The 18,706-nt window shown below is 35.7% G+C and overlaps 1 protein-coding gene across 17 annotated transcripts in view; it reads right to left on the reverse strand.

Annotated features, from left to right (window-relative positions):
• Window positions 1-3,091: 3,091 nt before the first annotated feature.
• The window catches only part of PICALM (phosphatidylinositol binding clathrin assembly protein), a 127,291-nt gene continuing 111,676 nt past the window's right edge, over window positions 3,092-18,706 (reverse strand). For 16 of the 17 annotated variants that reach the window (XM_043991216.1, XM_043991215.1, XM_043991214.1 and 13 more), the window contains 2 exons: window positions 5,721-5,823; window positions 3,092-4,460 (listed from right to left, as the gene is read on the reverse strand). In XM_043991216.1, coding sequence (XP_043847151.1) covers window positions 5,731-5,823 — 93 coding nt within the window. In that variant the 3' untranslated portion in view covers window positions 3,092-4,460; window positions 5,721-5,730. The remainder of the gene's footprint in view (window positions 4,461-5,720; window positions 5,824-18,706) is intronic. The other variant, XM_043991209.1, reaches the window with a different exon arrangement.

Here is an 18,706-nt window from a genome sequence, read left to right on the forward strand (position 1 = left end):
TGGGTAAGGAGGCCTGCTTCCCTTAGGCCAACACCCTTCCCCTCTATCTTGTAGCTTTAAGTATTGTGTGCAGTATGACTTCTTTCTTCCCTTCTAAGAGGCTGGGTAGAATCAATGCCTTGAAGATGTGGGGAGTTTGAGCAGTCCGACTATCATGGCATCCCTACAATCAGACCCTGTTTCACATGCCTGTGAATTTGCTTGTGCCCACTGCTGGCGGGGTAGGGTAGCATTAAAGTTCTCATGGTTAAATTTTTTCTTTTGTAATCTTGTGAGGAGATTATTTTTTATCTTGTGAATTTGGCTGTAATTGTTTCATAACTGATTTATGATTTTTTTTAAATTGAGGTTTTGCAGGTGGAGAATTTTATAAAAAGAAACTTTAGTCACCTTGTTGATCATATGACCTTAAACAGCAGCTTTCCAAATAGCTTAATGATATGTAAATCCTTAATTATTCAATAAATATGTACATATTTTGGAATGAGGTGGTTAAAATTTCAATGCCAGGCACAGGTCATTTTCTCTCCTTTGTCAAGAAGTTCGGTACTTAGCTATCCGAATTATTGTATCAAACTACAATGAAAATGGCACTAAATAAAATATATCACCATCTATTTTGTCACTGTACCCTAAGGATCATTGTGTCTTACAATCCACCTTTGTGGTTGAGAAATCTTATTTACATGTATTCAGTCATTTCAGTTGTGTCCAATTTGTCATGACCCCATTTAGGATTTTCTTGTGAAAGATACTGGAGTGGTTTGCTATTTCTTTCTCCCACTCATTTTACAGGTGAGGAAACTGAGGCAGAGTTGTGACTTGCCCAGGGTCACATAGCTTTTAAGTGTCTGAGGCCAGATTTGAACTTGGGAAGATGAGTCTTCCTGACTTTGGGCCCAGCACTCTATCCACTGCACCTCCTAGCTGCTCATCTTATGTATAGTTTTCCCCCAACTAAAATAAAATGTAAGTTCTTTTAGGGCAGAAACGATCTTGTTTCTCAATTTGTATTCCAACCATTTTGCTCAGTGTTTTACATATAGCAAATACTTAATTTTTCATTAATTTCTTCTAGGAGACTTCAATATATGTGATGTTGTTCCCTCCAGCACTTCAGTGATTCAATATCAATCCTCATGACTTTCTTCCCTTATTCTATTATCCCAAAACCACCCATAAAGATCTCTGAATCTATCATCATTGTATTCCTCTTCCATGATAGACATGTGAAACTCCTTTATTCAATCATAATATTGTATCATTAGTTTTCTGCCCATGCTTCACTCTTATCTAAACTGAGGTAGATTATAAATGAGTTTCTTCATTGTGAATTCTAGACTCTTCCCAATTCGATACTCAAACAAGCCATGAGTCCTATTCTGGTTTCACTTTCCTCCTTCCCAATCTCAGCCAATAGTCATCCACTTGGGAACTCTCCTTGACTGCACTTCCTCTCCTCTCACCGACTTCTTGCTGTATTCTGGCTTCTTGCCTCACCCAACTCAAACTGAAACTGCTCTTTCCATAGTTACTAATGACCTCAATTACTAGTTCAGGCTCCATATCACTTCTCACCTCCTTCTTCAAAACCTCCTAGCTGGTCTCCCTATTCTGTTTCCTTATCTCCATACAGCTGCCAAAGCATTCTTCCAAAAACAGGTATTATGTCATCATCTCATTCAATAAATTTTAGTGGCTTCCTCTTACCTTTAGGCTCAAACAACCTCTTGTTTGGCGTTTAAAATCCTCCACGACCTTGCTTAAACCTACCTTTCCAGTCTTATTATACATTATTTTCCTTCATGCAATGCATGGTCTAGCCAAACTGGATTTCTTGCTTTTCCTCATACATGACATTCCAGCTCTCAATCTTTGCATAGCCTGTCGTTCCCCATATCTGGAATCCACTCCTTCCTCACCTTCAATTCTTATAATGCCTAATCTCTGCCATAGTTCAATCCCTATTTTCTACAGCAGGAGTTCTTAACATGGGATCCATGAACTTGTTCTTATAACATTTTGATAACTATATTTCAATATAATGTGTGTGTGTGTGTGTATATATATATATGTGTGTGTGTGTGTGTATATATATATATATATATATGTGTGTGTGTGTGTGTGTACACACACACACACACACACACACACACTCTATAATATAAATTAAAAACAGGTTTCACCAGACTGTCAAAGGGGTCCATGAGACACAAAAGGATAAAGAGCCCCCAGTCTCCAGAAATCGTTTCCTGATTCACTCAAATTGTCTTGTATTTATTTTGTATATAATTACATATGTATATGTCTCTCACAATAAAGCTTAAGCTCTTTAAAGGCAGGGAATTTTTCATTTTTGCCTGTATCCCTAGCACCTAGCAAATAGGATAAGGATGTGGTCTAACTCTGTGATCTCACTGGCATAGGAAACTCCCAAATGAGGAAATGGCCCCTCTATCAATGCAAGTCTTAGAGAGTTGCCTAGAGCTCTGAGAAATTAAGTGACTTGACCAGTCACTCAGCTAGTATATGCTAGAAGCAGAATTTGAACCCAGAACTTCCTTGCCCCAAAACCACTCTAACCACTATAGAAAAGTAGCTTTCACCCCAGCATATCGTAGGTGCTCAATTAATGCTTCATTGTTAATATATACTTTATACTGTAGCAAAAAAAAAAAAAGCATCTAGTCATGACATAACTAAATTCTTGAGAGCATCAGTGAAAATCTTGGAACATTTTACTTTTTCTTGTCATGGATTTCAGACTGTTCACATACTACATGATATGGAATTCTAATTCAGCACTGCTACTTATATAGGTATGTACAAATCTCAAGAGAAATAATTCCTTTTGAACTTTACCTTCTTTGGACAAAAAAAATTAAAAAGTTAGGCACATAAGCTACTAATTTTAATGGGTTATTTGGCTTATCACTAGAAGTCTAGAATGCAGCCACAAATGCAAAAGTGTACTATATTGCTGGACTTTAAAAAAATTTGAATAGTTGACATTTTATTATATAAGCAAAGCAATCAACTGTGTACATTTCAGAGAGCAAAGTGAAAAAACAAAAAACACCTCAGACCAAAATACTGTAACAAAAGTTTTGTGGAAGCTGCATTTTATTTGAAAATCCACCCATTTTTGCTAACATACATTTTAATATTGTAAACAAAAATAGAATCTGCAGAGACAATGCAACAAGTATGCTTAACTCATGTATAGAATTGCTTTCCTACTACTGACTGTCCTCCTTAAGGCCCCTCTCAACCCAAATGTTAAGATGTATTTACACAAAGCACCGATCAACAGTGCAGCTTAATTCTTCGTTAACTAAACTCTTGCTAGACATCTGTAAAGACACTATTTTCCCTTATTTAAAAGGTACATGATCATAAACCTGGCACGAGCCAAATGAAAGGTTCCAGGATTTTGCCCTCCCCCCACATAATACCTCCTAGAGTTTTACTGAAAAGAAGGAAAGTCTTTAAAGTGAAAGCAATTTCTCACATTCATTTTGGAGAGGCCCTAATGTCAAATGTAGAATAATGACATGCCAAGCACAAAGCAATAAAGTTCCTTCCAGATGCACTAATGTGGAATTAAAAATGTAGTGCTTTTCCTAGTCAGTGAACTGTTCCCTTGCAAAATCTAGGCACAGAATTGACTATACGGATTAATGCATTCATAATTCTTCCCTAATTCCCATATGGATTGAGAATTTCTAAGAGATTCATATCTATGGACTTGCTGTAAAATATTTAGTGCTCTGTATGTCAGCTGAAAAGCATTCTGAATCAGAATCATTCTTGTGGAAAAAAAAATCAAACATACTGTATACATCCATACTCATTTTCATAAGGAGGTTGATACCATATTAATGTTACTTAAATTGATAATCATAAATAAATACAAATACATAAGGAATGTCTACTGCAAACTGAATATATAATTTTTTTTAAAGAAAAGTTAATTTTAGTTACTGTTTCTACATTTGAAGATTGAAAAGAAAGGTACTGCATAAGAGTTATGATTTTGATCCCCGAAAAGAGTCCTGTTAAATTACAGTCAAGGACACACACAGCTCTTCATTCCATACAGCTTTTTGAAATACAAATTTCACACTTTCCGAATAAGGGCTTCTCTTGGTAGGTTACTGATTATGGGTATTAATAAGGAGTTGAAAGAACTGAAGGGTTAGTCACCAAAAAGACAGATCTTAGTCTTAAATCATGGCAATTCTTGGCTTTATACTGTACTGATGCTTTCTCCTACAGACTAGTCCCAATTGCTGTCATGGGCCCCTCATTGAGTTCCTGCAGCATTCTAATGGAAGAGAGGAGAATTTACGAGACAGCAATTTGGATCTTGCTGGAAGTAGGGGTTTGCTGCTTGAGCACTTGTCTTTTTGGAACAAATGATTCCATTCTCTTCCACTGGGTTATTACATAAACTGTATCTAGAACAAAAATGAGAAAAATATAAAATTAATTCATGGCATTATGGGATTCTTCCTCAGAAATAAAAATGTTTCATGACCTTTGGCATTCAATTGTCACAGAAGCGCTCATAGCATGCTTATCAGAAGTCCTTCATGCGCATAGCATGCTTAGCAGAAGTCCAGGCTGTAAAGTAAAGTAAGTATTATCTTGCTAATCAGAGCAAGAATTCACCACGTTGACACTTAAGAAAAAAAATTTTAAGTAGCACAACTTTATTACAAATTCAGAAAATCTTCCAATTAAAACAAAAACTTTCATTGTTTCAGTTCTATAAAAACACAATTGGGGGTGAGGGAGTTTAGAACAGTGTTTCCAATTAATCAAATAATAAAATTCAGATACACACATACATCCTTAAATCTAACCTTAAATCTTCCAACTCTCTCCAGCCTCAACAGGAAAATCAGAATTCAGTGTTCACTAAATCAATTATTTTACATTTAGGGAAATAAAAGTGATCTTGAAAGAATATTAAATATTTTTCAACAGGACTTGCTTCATTCACTCAACAAAAAACGAAATTCACCTGGCATTGTCCTTAAAACTGCTATCCAAGGAAGAAACTAGTAAACTGTTGCAAAAATCTAAAGTGCAAAGTCCCTAACATCTTGTGGGTATTAAGAGATGATAACCTTGTAGGAAACAAAACAAAAAAAAATCCCATCAGGTTAAGTATCTAACACTCTAACTTTATGGTTTTCAAGTACCCACCTGTTTTTTATACAATATTGGAGGGGAATGATGCTGACAAGTATAGGAAGCACACGTATAATGATGATCCTTCGGAGATTCTTATAATGAATTCTTCAATTAGCCCTGATCATATAAATGCCATAACTAAAAATTTGTTCCTAACCAAGATCTAATACAATCTACCAAAACTGCATTGCTCTCTTTATTTCCTTCAAGATACTGGTCTAGACCACCCATTATTATAGGATGCTGGATGAACCCAACCATCCACTGTCAGTAATGAAGGAATGTTTTTTGGACACGAAGAATGATGCTTCAATTTCACACTTTTTACTTAGAAGAAAGAACTTTCCCAAATGTTTCCTCTATTTATTTTGGGAAAGGAAATTTAGATTCCCTTAAAGAAACAAACAAATGGAGAAGGGGAGAATTGTGCTTAATGGCAATTTAAAAAGTATATATATATATATATATATATATTTATATTTCTTAGAGTCCCCATCTCCCCCAACAACAAGCAATACCTAAAGTGTTTTATAAGAAATCCTCCAAAGAGAGCTCTGCAAAAGGGTCCTTTCCTGAAGCTCTGTGAGGACTGTGACTGGAGGGACTGGATGCTGCAGACAGCTGGGGGAAAGAAGACAGAGAAAGGGAAAGAAAAAAGGTCTCAGAATGACAGAACATGAAAGTAGAAAATGTAATGAAAGAAGAAGTGGTTTTGGCTTGACCTTGATAAATTTAAGGCAGCATTTGGAGAATGGGAATAAAACAAAAAGTTTGGTGATAGTGAAGTGAAAGAATATCCAATGGCATGTTTCTTTCAGAAAACAAGCTTCTTAACACAGAAGGTCAAAAGGAAAATTATTTTTGCCAAAAGTGGTCTCTACTACCCTCCCTCCTTCCCTCATCCCCCACCAAATGAAAGAAGATGGACCCAATTTCTCTTTAAGGACATCCGAGTTGCATAAATTCTTTCAAAATTCAGTCTGCTTAAGAAAATGAAAAATGTTGTTTCTCTCCTTTCTCAAAGAGGTGAAAACACTGTCCCTTAAAGTACAATTACAAAATACTAATATATATAATCTTCTTTTCTCTTGGTCTGAATGTCTTTCAAATGGACCACACAATCTTAGGAGTTGAAACTGTCTTTGGGAGGGTCATTTAACCTACCATCCTATGTACTTAACTAAAAATACAAAGTTGAGGTTCACTGATTTTGTTTCTTGTATTGATGGAAAAAATTCTCTTGATAATTGTTACCACTTAGCTGTGCTGTATGAAAACTGAAGAGATTGTATGAACTCAGAAACATTATTAAGACTGTCTAGGGGCAGCTAGGTGGCACAGCGGATAAAGCACTGGCCCTGGATTCAGGAGGACCTGAGTTCAAATCCAGCTTCAGACCCCTGACATTTACTAGCTGTGTGACCATGGGCAAGTCACTTAACCTTCATTGCCCCACAAAGAGGAAAAAAAAAAGACTGTCTACTCTATGGACCTAAGTATTCAACTTTTCTATTTTCATTTAGTCTTTTCTCATTTCTATTCTCATATAGTCTTCAACAGGCTACCTTCTTCAAACTTCAACCTAGAGTTTAGCTGCAATTAGCACACAGCATTTGAGGAAGGTAAACACCTTCAACTTAAACCTCCACCCCAATCCTAATGACTTTCTAAAGTTAATCAAGCAAATACAAGCGGCAAGTATGTAACTAACTTTAAGCCATCTTCCTGCTTGTAAGTCTCATTCATTCTTTTCTACATAGTATAGTGATGATTGTTACATTGATCCCCTATCAATCTAGCATTTAATCAGTTGATTAACTAAAATTAGTGTCAATTATACCTCAATATTCAAAACCTGTATGGATTATGAATCTCAAAGGCTGATAATTCAGACTTGACTGTCATTCTTTTTACTCTTCCTCTTTAAAAAGGAAAAACAAACACCATAAAGGCAGGACAGGAAGCCACTGACAATTCTGAGCAAATCTAAGTAGTCACTTGAAAAAAAAACCACAGTTTTGGATCCAGAGTCCAATGTGCAAGCTTAGAAAGTCTTGAGTTGTCACATCTATTATTCTTGTTCCTAATCTACATACTGATTGCATTGTAGGATGTCCAGTGATGATCAGAGACAGCATAGGAAAGAGGAACAATCATAGAATATTGCTTAGGGATCCTCTTATTATCCCCACAAAAATATAAAATACACATATATTCATATACACATATGTATATATATGTATGCCCATATAACCTCTTTTTATCCCCAAAAGACACAGTTTTGCAGAAGCAAAGTTGTGTTTATTCCCTCCCCCAGTAACAGGGACCTCTAATAACATTTGAATGATACAATAGTGCTCAACAGGGATTACATTCCATACTCTAGTTTTCTCTCCCTTGTTTCCAAACTAAAATCTCTGCTTGTTGTAAAGTTAGTAATTCAAATTCTTCTTGAACATATATAATATTTGAAAAACATTTATGTTTCTTATGGTGTTTCCCTATTAGAACTTCTTTTTAAGCCATATTAATTTTTTAGAAATGTTTCTAAATTTGGCCTGTGAGAAGACAATCTTTGTCTTCTTAATGCTCAAGAGTTTTACCATCTTGTATTTAGAAGTCAAAGATGCTTACTAATGATGCACTCTTGCTGAAGATGAAGTTACCTTTTGACAAAATGTTTCAAATGAAAACCAACAGAATTTGACAAAAAAGCAACTGGTAGGAAAAGAGACAAATTAGGAAAGTAGGGCTTAACATAATCATATATCATTTCCATGTTACTAAGGATAAGGGTATCTTCAAGACTGTGTGCAAGTGAAATAAGAGGTAGCAGCAGCTACAGCTCTAAGGCTCTCTCTGGCTTTCATGGTTGCCTGATAACTTGAAGCATCAGCACAACAGGTACCACTCACAACTCTATAATCCAAGGGGGAACAGAAAAGTTGGCAGCTCAGGAGACCACGTAAAAGGAGAAAACAGAAAGCAACAGTAATAGTACCAACTTACTGCCAGAGTCAGGCAGAGCTAAATGGGGTCAGGTCAACAAGCAGTTCTCCATGTGGAAATTAACAATTAGGCTGGTAGGGCTTTAAAACTTTATGTGAAGTTTAGCTGAAAGAATAAAGATTAACAGTCTTACTGAGCATTTGAAATGAATATGAAGAAGGAAAGGTCTGCAAGGAAACAAAGCAAGACCAAGGAATTATATTAAAATATAGGGTCTTTTAAAGAAATATTACCTTTTATAATCCATGAATTATCAGCCAACATCTAAGATGCCAATGGATAAAATAATATTACATATACCATTACAAGAATGTATAAACAAAAATGTAACCCTCAAAGCTATTCGTTTCAAGTGATTCCTACTACACTAAAACAAATATTCAGTTTGCTGCAGTGGGATCTGACCTGCATAATATTTGAAATGAGTCTTTAAAGGCAATATTAACTGATCATTTGATTTGCCTCTTTAAAAAAAAGATATGGAAGTAAAGCTTAACATGAATCAAACTATAAAATTCAGAAATAAATAACCACACAATGTTCTTGTATGGGTTTTAAGAGATGGACTTTTTTCCTTGAAGTGAAATCCTATTTGATCCCTGAAAACAAACTGATATTTAAACAGATACTCTTATATTTCTAGGAGAAATTAATGTATAAAGGGTTCCTTTGTTCATTTTCCAGGAAAGGGATTTTTCATACAATTAGCATCATGTGAAGAAAGATCCTCAAAAAATCTATTTGAGCTTTAGAGAAAACAGAGGCACAAAAAACCATAACCTCCATTGTTGATAAATTATATGTTGTAAAACCAAAAATGGACATGGTATCACAGTTTCATAACGCAGAATCTTTGAGGCTAGAATAATGCAAGGTGAAATCTGAGAATAGCTTTGATAAAACATCAGGGCTTTAAACTAAACTATGTGTTACTGGAAAATTCTAAAATTCCTTTTAAAGATATTAGTCCAAACTATCAAATTTCATTTCCAAAGCCAGTGTACTTGGCATCAACACTGCCAAGCTGCTTGCAGAGTCAATGTAGATGGACCACGTTGCCAAATGTTGACAGTTAATCATAAGGTTAAAACATGAAAACAGTCAGTCATTTTCAAATACTCACAACTTAATGCTTAATTCACAACTATGCCATTTTGGAAAAATATATTTACAAGTGGAATTGGGCTGTAAACATACATGTAATGTTACGTATCAGTTTCCATATTTAAAGATGATGCTATTAATTAGTTGCTCCTGTGTGAGGCAAGAGCAAAGATAGAAGTTTGATTTCTCTAATGTACGCATGTGAGGTGATTGCAATATGGCTTGATGCAACTAATGTTCATTAGAGTTAGGGTGGTTGACAAGTCTGCCTTCTCAGAACCACGTTCTGATGCCTTTCAAGTTGTAATCCCTTCCTGGATAATGATTATTACACATCAAGTGTGTTATGTAACCTAACTATACTACAGTTTTTGAAGCTATCATCTATCCAATTTCCAACTGCCCCAGTGGCTCACCCTATAACATCTTGTTCACAATCATTCTCCTGATACATTTAACCCTGTGATACTGTGCTAAAGCAAACAATATAGTGGTGTTAGAAATCAGTTATGCTTTACTTCAGAACCTACCCTATCATTTAATGTTCAGCATGGCTGGCTGAACACAACAAACTACTGCCCCAAGAAAAATTAAAAGGCGTGACATACAAAATGTTGGCCATGTGGATATTTATTTCTTGACAATGATGACAGAAAAAGACACTAGTCTTGTAAGTCTCCTGGCTCTTCCACTTAACTACCCTTATGACCCTGTGCAAATCATAGACTTTGTGAGGCTTAAAGTTTCATTATCTATAAAATGAGAATAATATCTACATTATCTATTTCCCATGCTTGTTGTGAAATTATCTATAAAGAAAATGCCATATAAATGTGGCATGGAGTTCAGTCAAGCTGACAAAGCTTAGAGCATGAGCTCTAGGGGGAAAAAAAAACACCTTATCATTTAAAGACCAATCTACCTAAGTTCAAAGATGCTCATCACCAAAAGGTTGATGATGGAAGTGATTAATTTGGGGGCGGGGGTGGTGGTGGTGGTGGTGGTGGTGGTGGTGGTGGTGGTGGTTTTTGAGAAGCAAGGAATGAGAGATATGGGGGACACGCAAACCACAAGGACCACATATTGATTAGATATATGAAATGAAGGAGAATAAAGAATTGAAGATAATGTTGATATTGTAAACCTGGGAGATGAAGAACAATGAAAGTTCTTTTAGGGTTAGAGAAGTTCAGAAAAAAAGTTAAACTTGGGGGGAAAAAGATAATGAGTTCTAATTTGGACAAGTTAATCTTAAAATGCATATTATAAATCTTGTAATTTCTACCTTTATAATAGCTCTTTTACACCTATCATCTTCTCTTTATTCACATAGCCACCAATGTAGTTTAGGCTAAATCACATTTCACTTTTAATTTCCTAATTGTTCAGCGTAAGTCACTTATCTCTCATTCATCTTGGACAGTTACTAAAATGATTTTCTTGAAGTGAAAGTCTGACCACATGACTCTGTTACTCACAATCCAATGGCTCCCTATTGTTGCTAGGACCACATTTAAGCTGCTCCTCTATTTGGCACTTGAAACCTTTCACAACTTGGCTTTGATAGAACCATCTCTATTGTTATTATGGTTGGTTGCCCCCAGTCCTGGAATAGACTCCCACAACTATACCTATTAGAATTCCTTGTCCTTTAAAAACTCTATTCCAGTGATACTTTCATTATTGGGGGGGTGGGGGGGAGGGAGAATGAGGGTTAAGTGACTTGCCCAGGGTCACACAGCTAGTAAATGTCAAGTGTCTGAGGCTGGATTTGAACTCAGGTCCTCTTGAATCCAGGGCTGGTGCTTTATCCACTGTGCCACCTAGCTGCCCCCTCCAGTGATATTTTCTAAACAAAGTTTTCCTGATCCCTTTGCCACTATAGTGCCATTTCTCTACCCAAAATTTACCTTGCATTTATTTATATGTATTCATTTACATATATATTGGCTCCCTCAATAGAATTTAAACTCCCTGAGGGCAGGGAATATTCACGAGTTGGTTTTTTTTTTTTTTAAATCTCCAGTGCCTAGTAAATTGCATAGCACATAGTAGCTGCTTAATAAATGCTTGCTAAATGATGGAACCAGTTAGTTTGCTCTAATAGGCAGTTGGTTATACAGGACTGGTGCTCAAAAGATAGATTAGGGCTTAGATATATAGATGAAAGTCATCTTTATAGAGAAAAATAGAACCCATCATAACTTATGAGGTCACCAATGAGACAAAAGAGAAAGAAAAGGACCCAGAGCAGAGGTCTGGAGTACACTAAAGATGACTGAGCAGTGGAGACAGGAAGAGAAACATGAGAAAACAGTGTCACAAAAACCCAGAGAGGGGAAAGCAACCAGGAAAAATGGTCAACAAATGTTGCATAGAAGTTAAAAAAGACTAAGAAAGAAGCATCATCAGATTGGGTAATTAAGAGATCACTACTAAGAAGAAAGTAGTATCAGCTGAGTGGTAAGGTGAAGAGACAAATTACCAAGTTTAGCAGAGAGTGAGAAGTCAATACATGCAGACAGCTTTTATCAAGGAGTTTGGCTGAGAAGGGGTAGAATGATATAGTCATACTGTATTCTCAGGAGAAAAGCAAATTCATAAAGCAAATTTTTTTTTCTTAAAGATGTTCAAGGACTACCAAAGAACCTGAATGGTCAAGACATTATGAGGGACTAAAAACAACTTTCACCAAGACAGTAATTAGTAGATTAAACAGAGTAGGAACTCAAGTATCATCTAACTCAGGAAGCATTACAGAGAAAAAGATTTTCATCACTGACCTCATCCCTGTTATAGACCAGGAAAACAATACTGTGACCCAAAATTATACAGGGAATCAAGTAGTCTTAAAGATGCTCTATGGGAAGAAAGGTCCTATACTAAAGGAATATCATTTTGACAGCTATTTAGAGTATGATTTTGAAAGGACAGAGACTTGAGGCAGAGAGACCAATTAGGAGGCTATTGTAATAGTCTAAGTGAGTGGTCATTAGGCCTAAACTTATGTGGTGGCCATGTGGAGGTAGAAACAAGACTTGGCATCTGAATGGATTTGTGTGGTGTCAGTGAGGATTCCAGGATCACTCCCAAGATGTGAATCTGGGTGAATGGAAGAATGGCAATGTATATGATACAAACAGGGAAGGTGAGAAGAGGCGGGTGAGCAGAAGATGATGAACTTTGTTTTGGACACATGAAATTTCATATGCCTATAGAACATTCAGCTGGAAATGTTCAATAAGCAATTGGTAATGTGATTCTAGAGGTCATAAGAGACACTAAGGCTAGATATATGGATCTAGGAGTCGTCTAAACAGATATGATAAACCGTAGGAACTCATATCACCAAGCAAAATGTAGATAGAAGAGCACAGGGGGTCCAGGACAAAGCCTTTCAGTAGACCCATTCAGTGAGTGTGACAAGGAGAAAACAAAAACAGGTAGAAGAGCTGAAATAATTGTCAAAAAACAAAAGAAACAAACAAAAAAACAGAGAAGAGAGTATCCAGTATCCAGAAGGTAATGGTAGTCAACAGTGTCAAATGCTGCAGAGAGGTCAAAGGGCTGAAAAACAAGGTATCATTTGTGACACTAATTCAAAACATCCCAAATCAAATTATTTCCTATTATCTATCTAAAGGCTTGAATGAATGAACTGCCCTGCTGAGATTGCAAAAGGCATTGTTTTTTTTATATTTTTAAGGGAGGAAAAAAAAGAAATCCAGTCCTGTAAACCGCTGACAAATGAGGTAACTGCCAACAGTGACTATTCACATGCAAGTACAAAAAAACCCGAAACCTAAATATCAAATAAAGAAGTTAGTTCTTACATAGTCAAAGAAATTCAGTAAAAGAGACCATTTTTGTAGGATAAATTATTTCCATATCAAGAAGCAACAGTGCCCCCCATTGAGAATGGTTAACAGTTCTCACAAAAAGTCTTTGTTTCCATTCAGACACTTTACTGATGTCAGACTTACTTTAAAATCAGTCATCACAAAACAAATAAAACAGCTGAGCCATTCTGGATCTCTAGACAGAGCCCCTATAAATGCCTGACAAAGGATCAGTTATCATCAGTACAATCAGAAAACCTAAAAAAAACCTACCTATTTCTGACCAAAGAAAAGGTCCTACTACTTACTGCTAAATACACCAATCTTTCCCACTGAACTCATTCTTTAATTGACACAAATATTTGTCAAATAATTCAATTCAAATATGCTTAAGAGAATGGTTATATTTTCTTCACAAAGCACAAAATAAAGCTTAAAAAGGAACTGAACTATTTAAAATATATAAATATATTTTTATATAATACATACACACACACATAAAATAAAAATCTATTCCCACTTAAACTTAAAGTAGGGATTGATAGTGTCTACGAGTCACAGATATCTTCAAAGAAATTAGAAAATCAGCAAGACTGCTACACATTAAAGGAAGTACTTTATTGATTGTAGGCAAGAAGAAGCTCAGTCATTACATCCCAATAAAACCTAACACAACTAATCAGAAGAGGAAAACAGTATCATATAACAAAGAATATCTTTCAAGCCAACTTCAACTTTGCAAGTAGTGTTCATGGAAATTATATTGGATGATCACAGGGAAAAAATTTAGAAAATAGTTATATTTTAGACCAACAGATGGGAATTTAGAATTAAGTACAGAAACTTCAGATGCAAAAAAAAAAAAAATGAGCCTCTGGACGATGGAAACAATGAAGCTGAGACTGAGGATTAGACAATAAGAAATTTTCTCATGCTTTTCTTGTGGAAAAAATGGAAAGACAAGTGGAAAGACAAGGATAGTAACATAGTCAGGTAGGTTCAAAATCGGTTGAATAGCCAGACTCAAATATGAATGGTTTGAGACAGACTTGAAAAGAAGTCTCTAATGGAGTGCCTTGGGAACTTGTGCTTAGTTCTGTACATTTCATCCCTGGTTTGTATAAAGACACACAGAAAGACACATAGATAGATTAGACAGACAGAACAGTTCATTAAATTTACAGCTGACACAAAAGCAGGGAGATAATTAACATACTGATTGGCAGAGTCAAGATCTAAAAAGACCCTTGCAGGCTAAAAGATTGGGTCAAATCTTTAGGATGAAATTTAATAGGAACAAATGTAGTTTTATTCTTCAATTCAAAATGTCAACCTCATAATTACAAGAGAGGGAAGCTAAAGGGCAGATCATCTGAAAAAGATGCAGGGGTTTGGCTCATTGCAATGAGTAATAGTGATATGCCAGTCAAGAAAGTAAACATGATATCAGACTATACTAAGAAAGGAAAAATTTCCAAGGAAATAGGATATGGTACTCTGCCTTAGATGACATCTGATTAATATTAGGCACCATATTTTAGGAAGGATATTGATAAACTAGAAAGGTTCTAGAGGAAGAGAAGTAGGTTGTATAAGACCCCTTAAGGTTTATTCTGAATGGGTATCAGCTGAAGGAACTGAGTTATTTAGCTTGGGGAAGAAGGCTGAAGGAGAATGTAACTATCTTCAAGCATCTAAGATGCCATCATATAAAAAAGAGGGATTTAATAAAAAAAAATCACTTCAGGTGTGAAAACATGATATCTTTCTTGCTTCACTTAAAAATTTATCAAAATCTCATATTTGGTATCTGACTCTTCCATTGAGAGCTCTGTTGTCTTTTTGTTTTGTTTTCAGTGAACACTACGCAAGCCATCATGCCCATATTCACCATTACATTATTATTAAACATTAGTGATCCATTTTAGATTATTTGCTTGAGTGAATGTGAGGTAAAGGAAAGATCAGAAAGGTGTGCAATTAGTCAGAGAAGGTTTCCTGGGGAAGGTTAGCTTTTTAAATCAAGTCTCTGAGGAAATCAACAGAGCCTATCGTCCCTTAAATTGGGAGAAAAAAGCAAATAGAAAAAGAAGAATATAGAGACTATCTTTTACACAGAAGTGAGCAAGAAAGTTATTAGTGTTACTTATTAATTATTAATGAAAATTACAAGTACTAATAGCTCATATACGGTTCTTTGCTATTTAAAAAGAGCCCACTAGAGAGCAATGTGAAAATAGGGATAAATAATGGAGATTGGCTTGAATGGAATAAGGGAGGCAGGAAAGTGAAAAACAAAGTCTATGATATTCACATAATTGAGGAAAACAAGTACATTACTATTTTCCATTTGCTCATTTGTTACTATTAGAGTAGAACCTTGTGAAGAAATAGAAAGACAACAAGGAAATTTGAAGGCCTGGAATATAATATAGATACTTTCAATACCATAGGGAGTCACTGTAAGCTTAATCAGAGAGAGAAAAAAATAACAAAAATATTGTTTACAGAACATTATTCTAGCAGTTGTGTGCAGAATAAATTAAATGGGAGATCATTCAAGTATAAGATGCTGGGAAAACCTGAAATTGGTTAGACATTGTGGAAATGAACAAAAACAGATTATACTATGTAATGCTTAACTCACAACAAACTTATGAAAGACAGTGAAAGTATTTCCATTTTCATAAGAAGAAACTGAGACTCAGAGAGATCCAGTCACTTAGCCAGGGTCGCAGAGCTTTAAATGGCAGAGCCAGGATATAATAATGTCCAAAAGGTTTAAGAGACCCTGTGGATGAAAAGCAAGAACTGTATGTGTCTGTGTTACCTTAATAGAGTTAATGAGTTCTGAACAAAAAGGGTCAGTAGGGAAAAAGAGGAAGATGGGCCATATGATGGTAACAAAGTCTTATTCATCCACATTACCATCACTATTATGGAATTTTCCTAGCCTTCTTTTGCCTTCCCTAAAACGTCAACAATGTTTTACACAAGTTCCTGATCCATAGCAGATTCTTTTCTTATTATTGCCTAATTTTCAAGGTGATAAGGTAATCTTTCCTTTTCTATGTAACGATTGGAATGACGCCACCTGCTGGATACTTACTGTAGAAGAGTTCTTGGCGGGAGGAAGTGACGCGGACTAGTGGGAGGAAGAAGGAAGAGACTGGCGCTGACTCTAGGGCTCTTTCCTGAGGACACTGGCGGAGAAGGGAGCTAGAAATGTGCTCTCCCTTTAATAGATAGGAATCTAGGCCTTTCTCTCTCTCTTTACCAAATTCTTATTCTCCTTAATAAATGCTTAAAAGTCTAACTCTTGCTAAAGCTTATAATTTATTGGCGACCACTCATTAGATATTTTAGACAGTTTAGCTAGAATTTTAGCCCTTAACAGATGGCTGACCACGAAGAGGAAAGCTAAACCTCAGTCTTCTTCTGATCTTCTGGTTGGGTAAGAAATTTCCCCTACCCTTTAAACTGCTAAGTACTGGTGTACTGGCTGTGTTTTCCTTTAAATTTTTTCAAATGGACCTTTTAAACTCCCTAATTATCCTATTTTTGATTTTAGTCTGTTTAACCAGACAAATGGGAGATAAGATCATGTTAATGCTTTGTTTTTCTGGATTTTCTATTTTTCTTTTTATTTTTGTTAAAAGAGCCAGCAACTTACTCACACAAGGAAATATCTCTCCCTCTCCCAACCATGCTTTTTCAGAGAAACCTGAAGAGATTCCCGCAGCTTTTCCCAGTTCTAACAGTAATTGTTGCTTTAATTTTGCATGCCTGGAGGCAATGACCCACCCTCTAGAAGCTTTTAATCCCCTAGCACCTGGAGGCAAAGTGGGGGAAGAGGAATCCAGGCCTGAGTTCAAAATCAAGTCTGATTCAAATTGCTCTGGTCCCTCCCCTCCTCTCCAGACCCCACCCTCTACTCCTCCTATGGCCAAGCCCATAGCTTCCCCTGCCTGGGAAGTCCAGAGATCTGGTGCGCATGCTCAACTTTTTCTACCTGCATTTGCAGCTTCAGGCTCAGCCCTTCCCCGCCCTGGCTGTGCTTTTGAGACAATCTTAGAAAACTCTTTAAATTCCAGATATGCTCGTTTTGTTCATAATTTTGCTAACCTGCTTTTGTCTTTCATTAGTAATCTTATAAAGCATTTGTATGGTGAAAAGACTGACAGACAATATAGAGGGGTTAAAGAAGAAAAACTTAAGCTGAATAAGAATGACAATCATCAACATAGTTCAAGACTCTGCTTTTGCCATGGAAGGGTATATATTTTACAGAAATGTAGAAGTAAGCAGCAAGGTATTGATATGAGTATTGGGGATTTTAGATATCGGAATCAAGAGTGTTCTGAATTCACTCAGATTATTAACAGTATCAGTTCAGAGGTTACATAGGATTTCTATGCTATTACATATACATTTTGAAATTAATGGTATGGGTTTATTTTCATAGAGATTTTCATGCTTTTGAGGTTGTGTTTTATACTTAGTTTTTAAAACAAGGAGAATATTTGTAAAAGTTTTTTATAGTCATGTGATCAAGTTTATATTTTATAATACTCTTATTAAGTTCATATTCATTTATATTTCCTTAGTTTGAATTTCATTGTCTTTTATTGTTCCATGTGTATTTTCTTCTATTCATTTGTCTATCTAATTTTGAAACATTGCAAGATGGTTTTGTTTTTATTATACAATGTTAATTCTAGGAGTATTGTGCTCCCATAGTCTGAGTTGTTTGTTTTTGTTATTTTTTTTTAACTGATTATTTGATCAAACTCTTTAAAGCATTTCCCTGGCAAATTGTTTGCCATGGCAAGTGTAAATTGATTCTAGAAGTATTATTTTTGATAAGCATATTCCCAAAAAAAAAAAAAAAAGAGAGGAACATTTGTAAAAGTTGTCTTTGAGATTGTGTTGTGCTTTAACTTGTATTTAAATATGTTCAGATTTTTCAAAAAAGTAATTGTATACTAAGTTAAAAAAGGGGTATTATTTGAAATTGTTGCATAATTATATATTGTGTTCTGAGTCAAGATGTATTCACATTTTTTGCAATCATTTATTATCCTCAATTTTTAAATCCATATGAGACTTGGATTATGGGAACTTATCATTTAAGACATTAATTGCCTTTATTCTGAGTTATCAGATGCCAGTTGGCCAAGATGCCATCCAATCACAAGAGGAATACATGCAAGAGCAGACACTGAACTGTCACATGAGGGGAGACATGCATGAAGTCAAGGTATGGCCAAGGGAACGGCTTTTGACAAAAGTTGAGGTTGGATTCTCTTGGTTTAATATTTTATTTTATTTTTCCCCACAATATTGTACAGATGGCTGGAAGTATTGATCCCACCCATCTCACTTCTACACCTGGCTTCTATGCTCCCTCCTATATGCCTGATGCCATGGACATCTCAATCCCATGCATCTGATTAAGTCTGACTCAGTTTCCTCCAATATGTTCGGTGGCATGGACGTATATTCCATCCACCTATTTTAAGCCTGGCATACTGCATGGGCAGTACATATTG

Source organism: Dromiciops gliroides, chromosome 3 (genome assembly GCF_019393635.1).
Source record: "Dromiciops gliroides isolate mDroGli1 chromosome 3, mDroGli1.pri, whole genome shotgun sequence".
Classification (NCBI taxonomy): domain Eukaryota; kingdom Metazoa; phylum Chordata; class Mammalia; order Microbiotheria; family Microbiotheriidae; genus Dromiciops; species Dromiciops gliroides.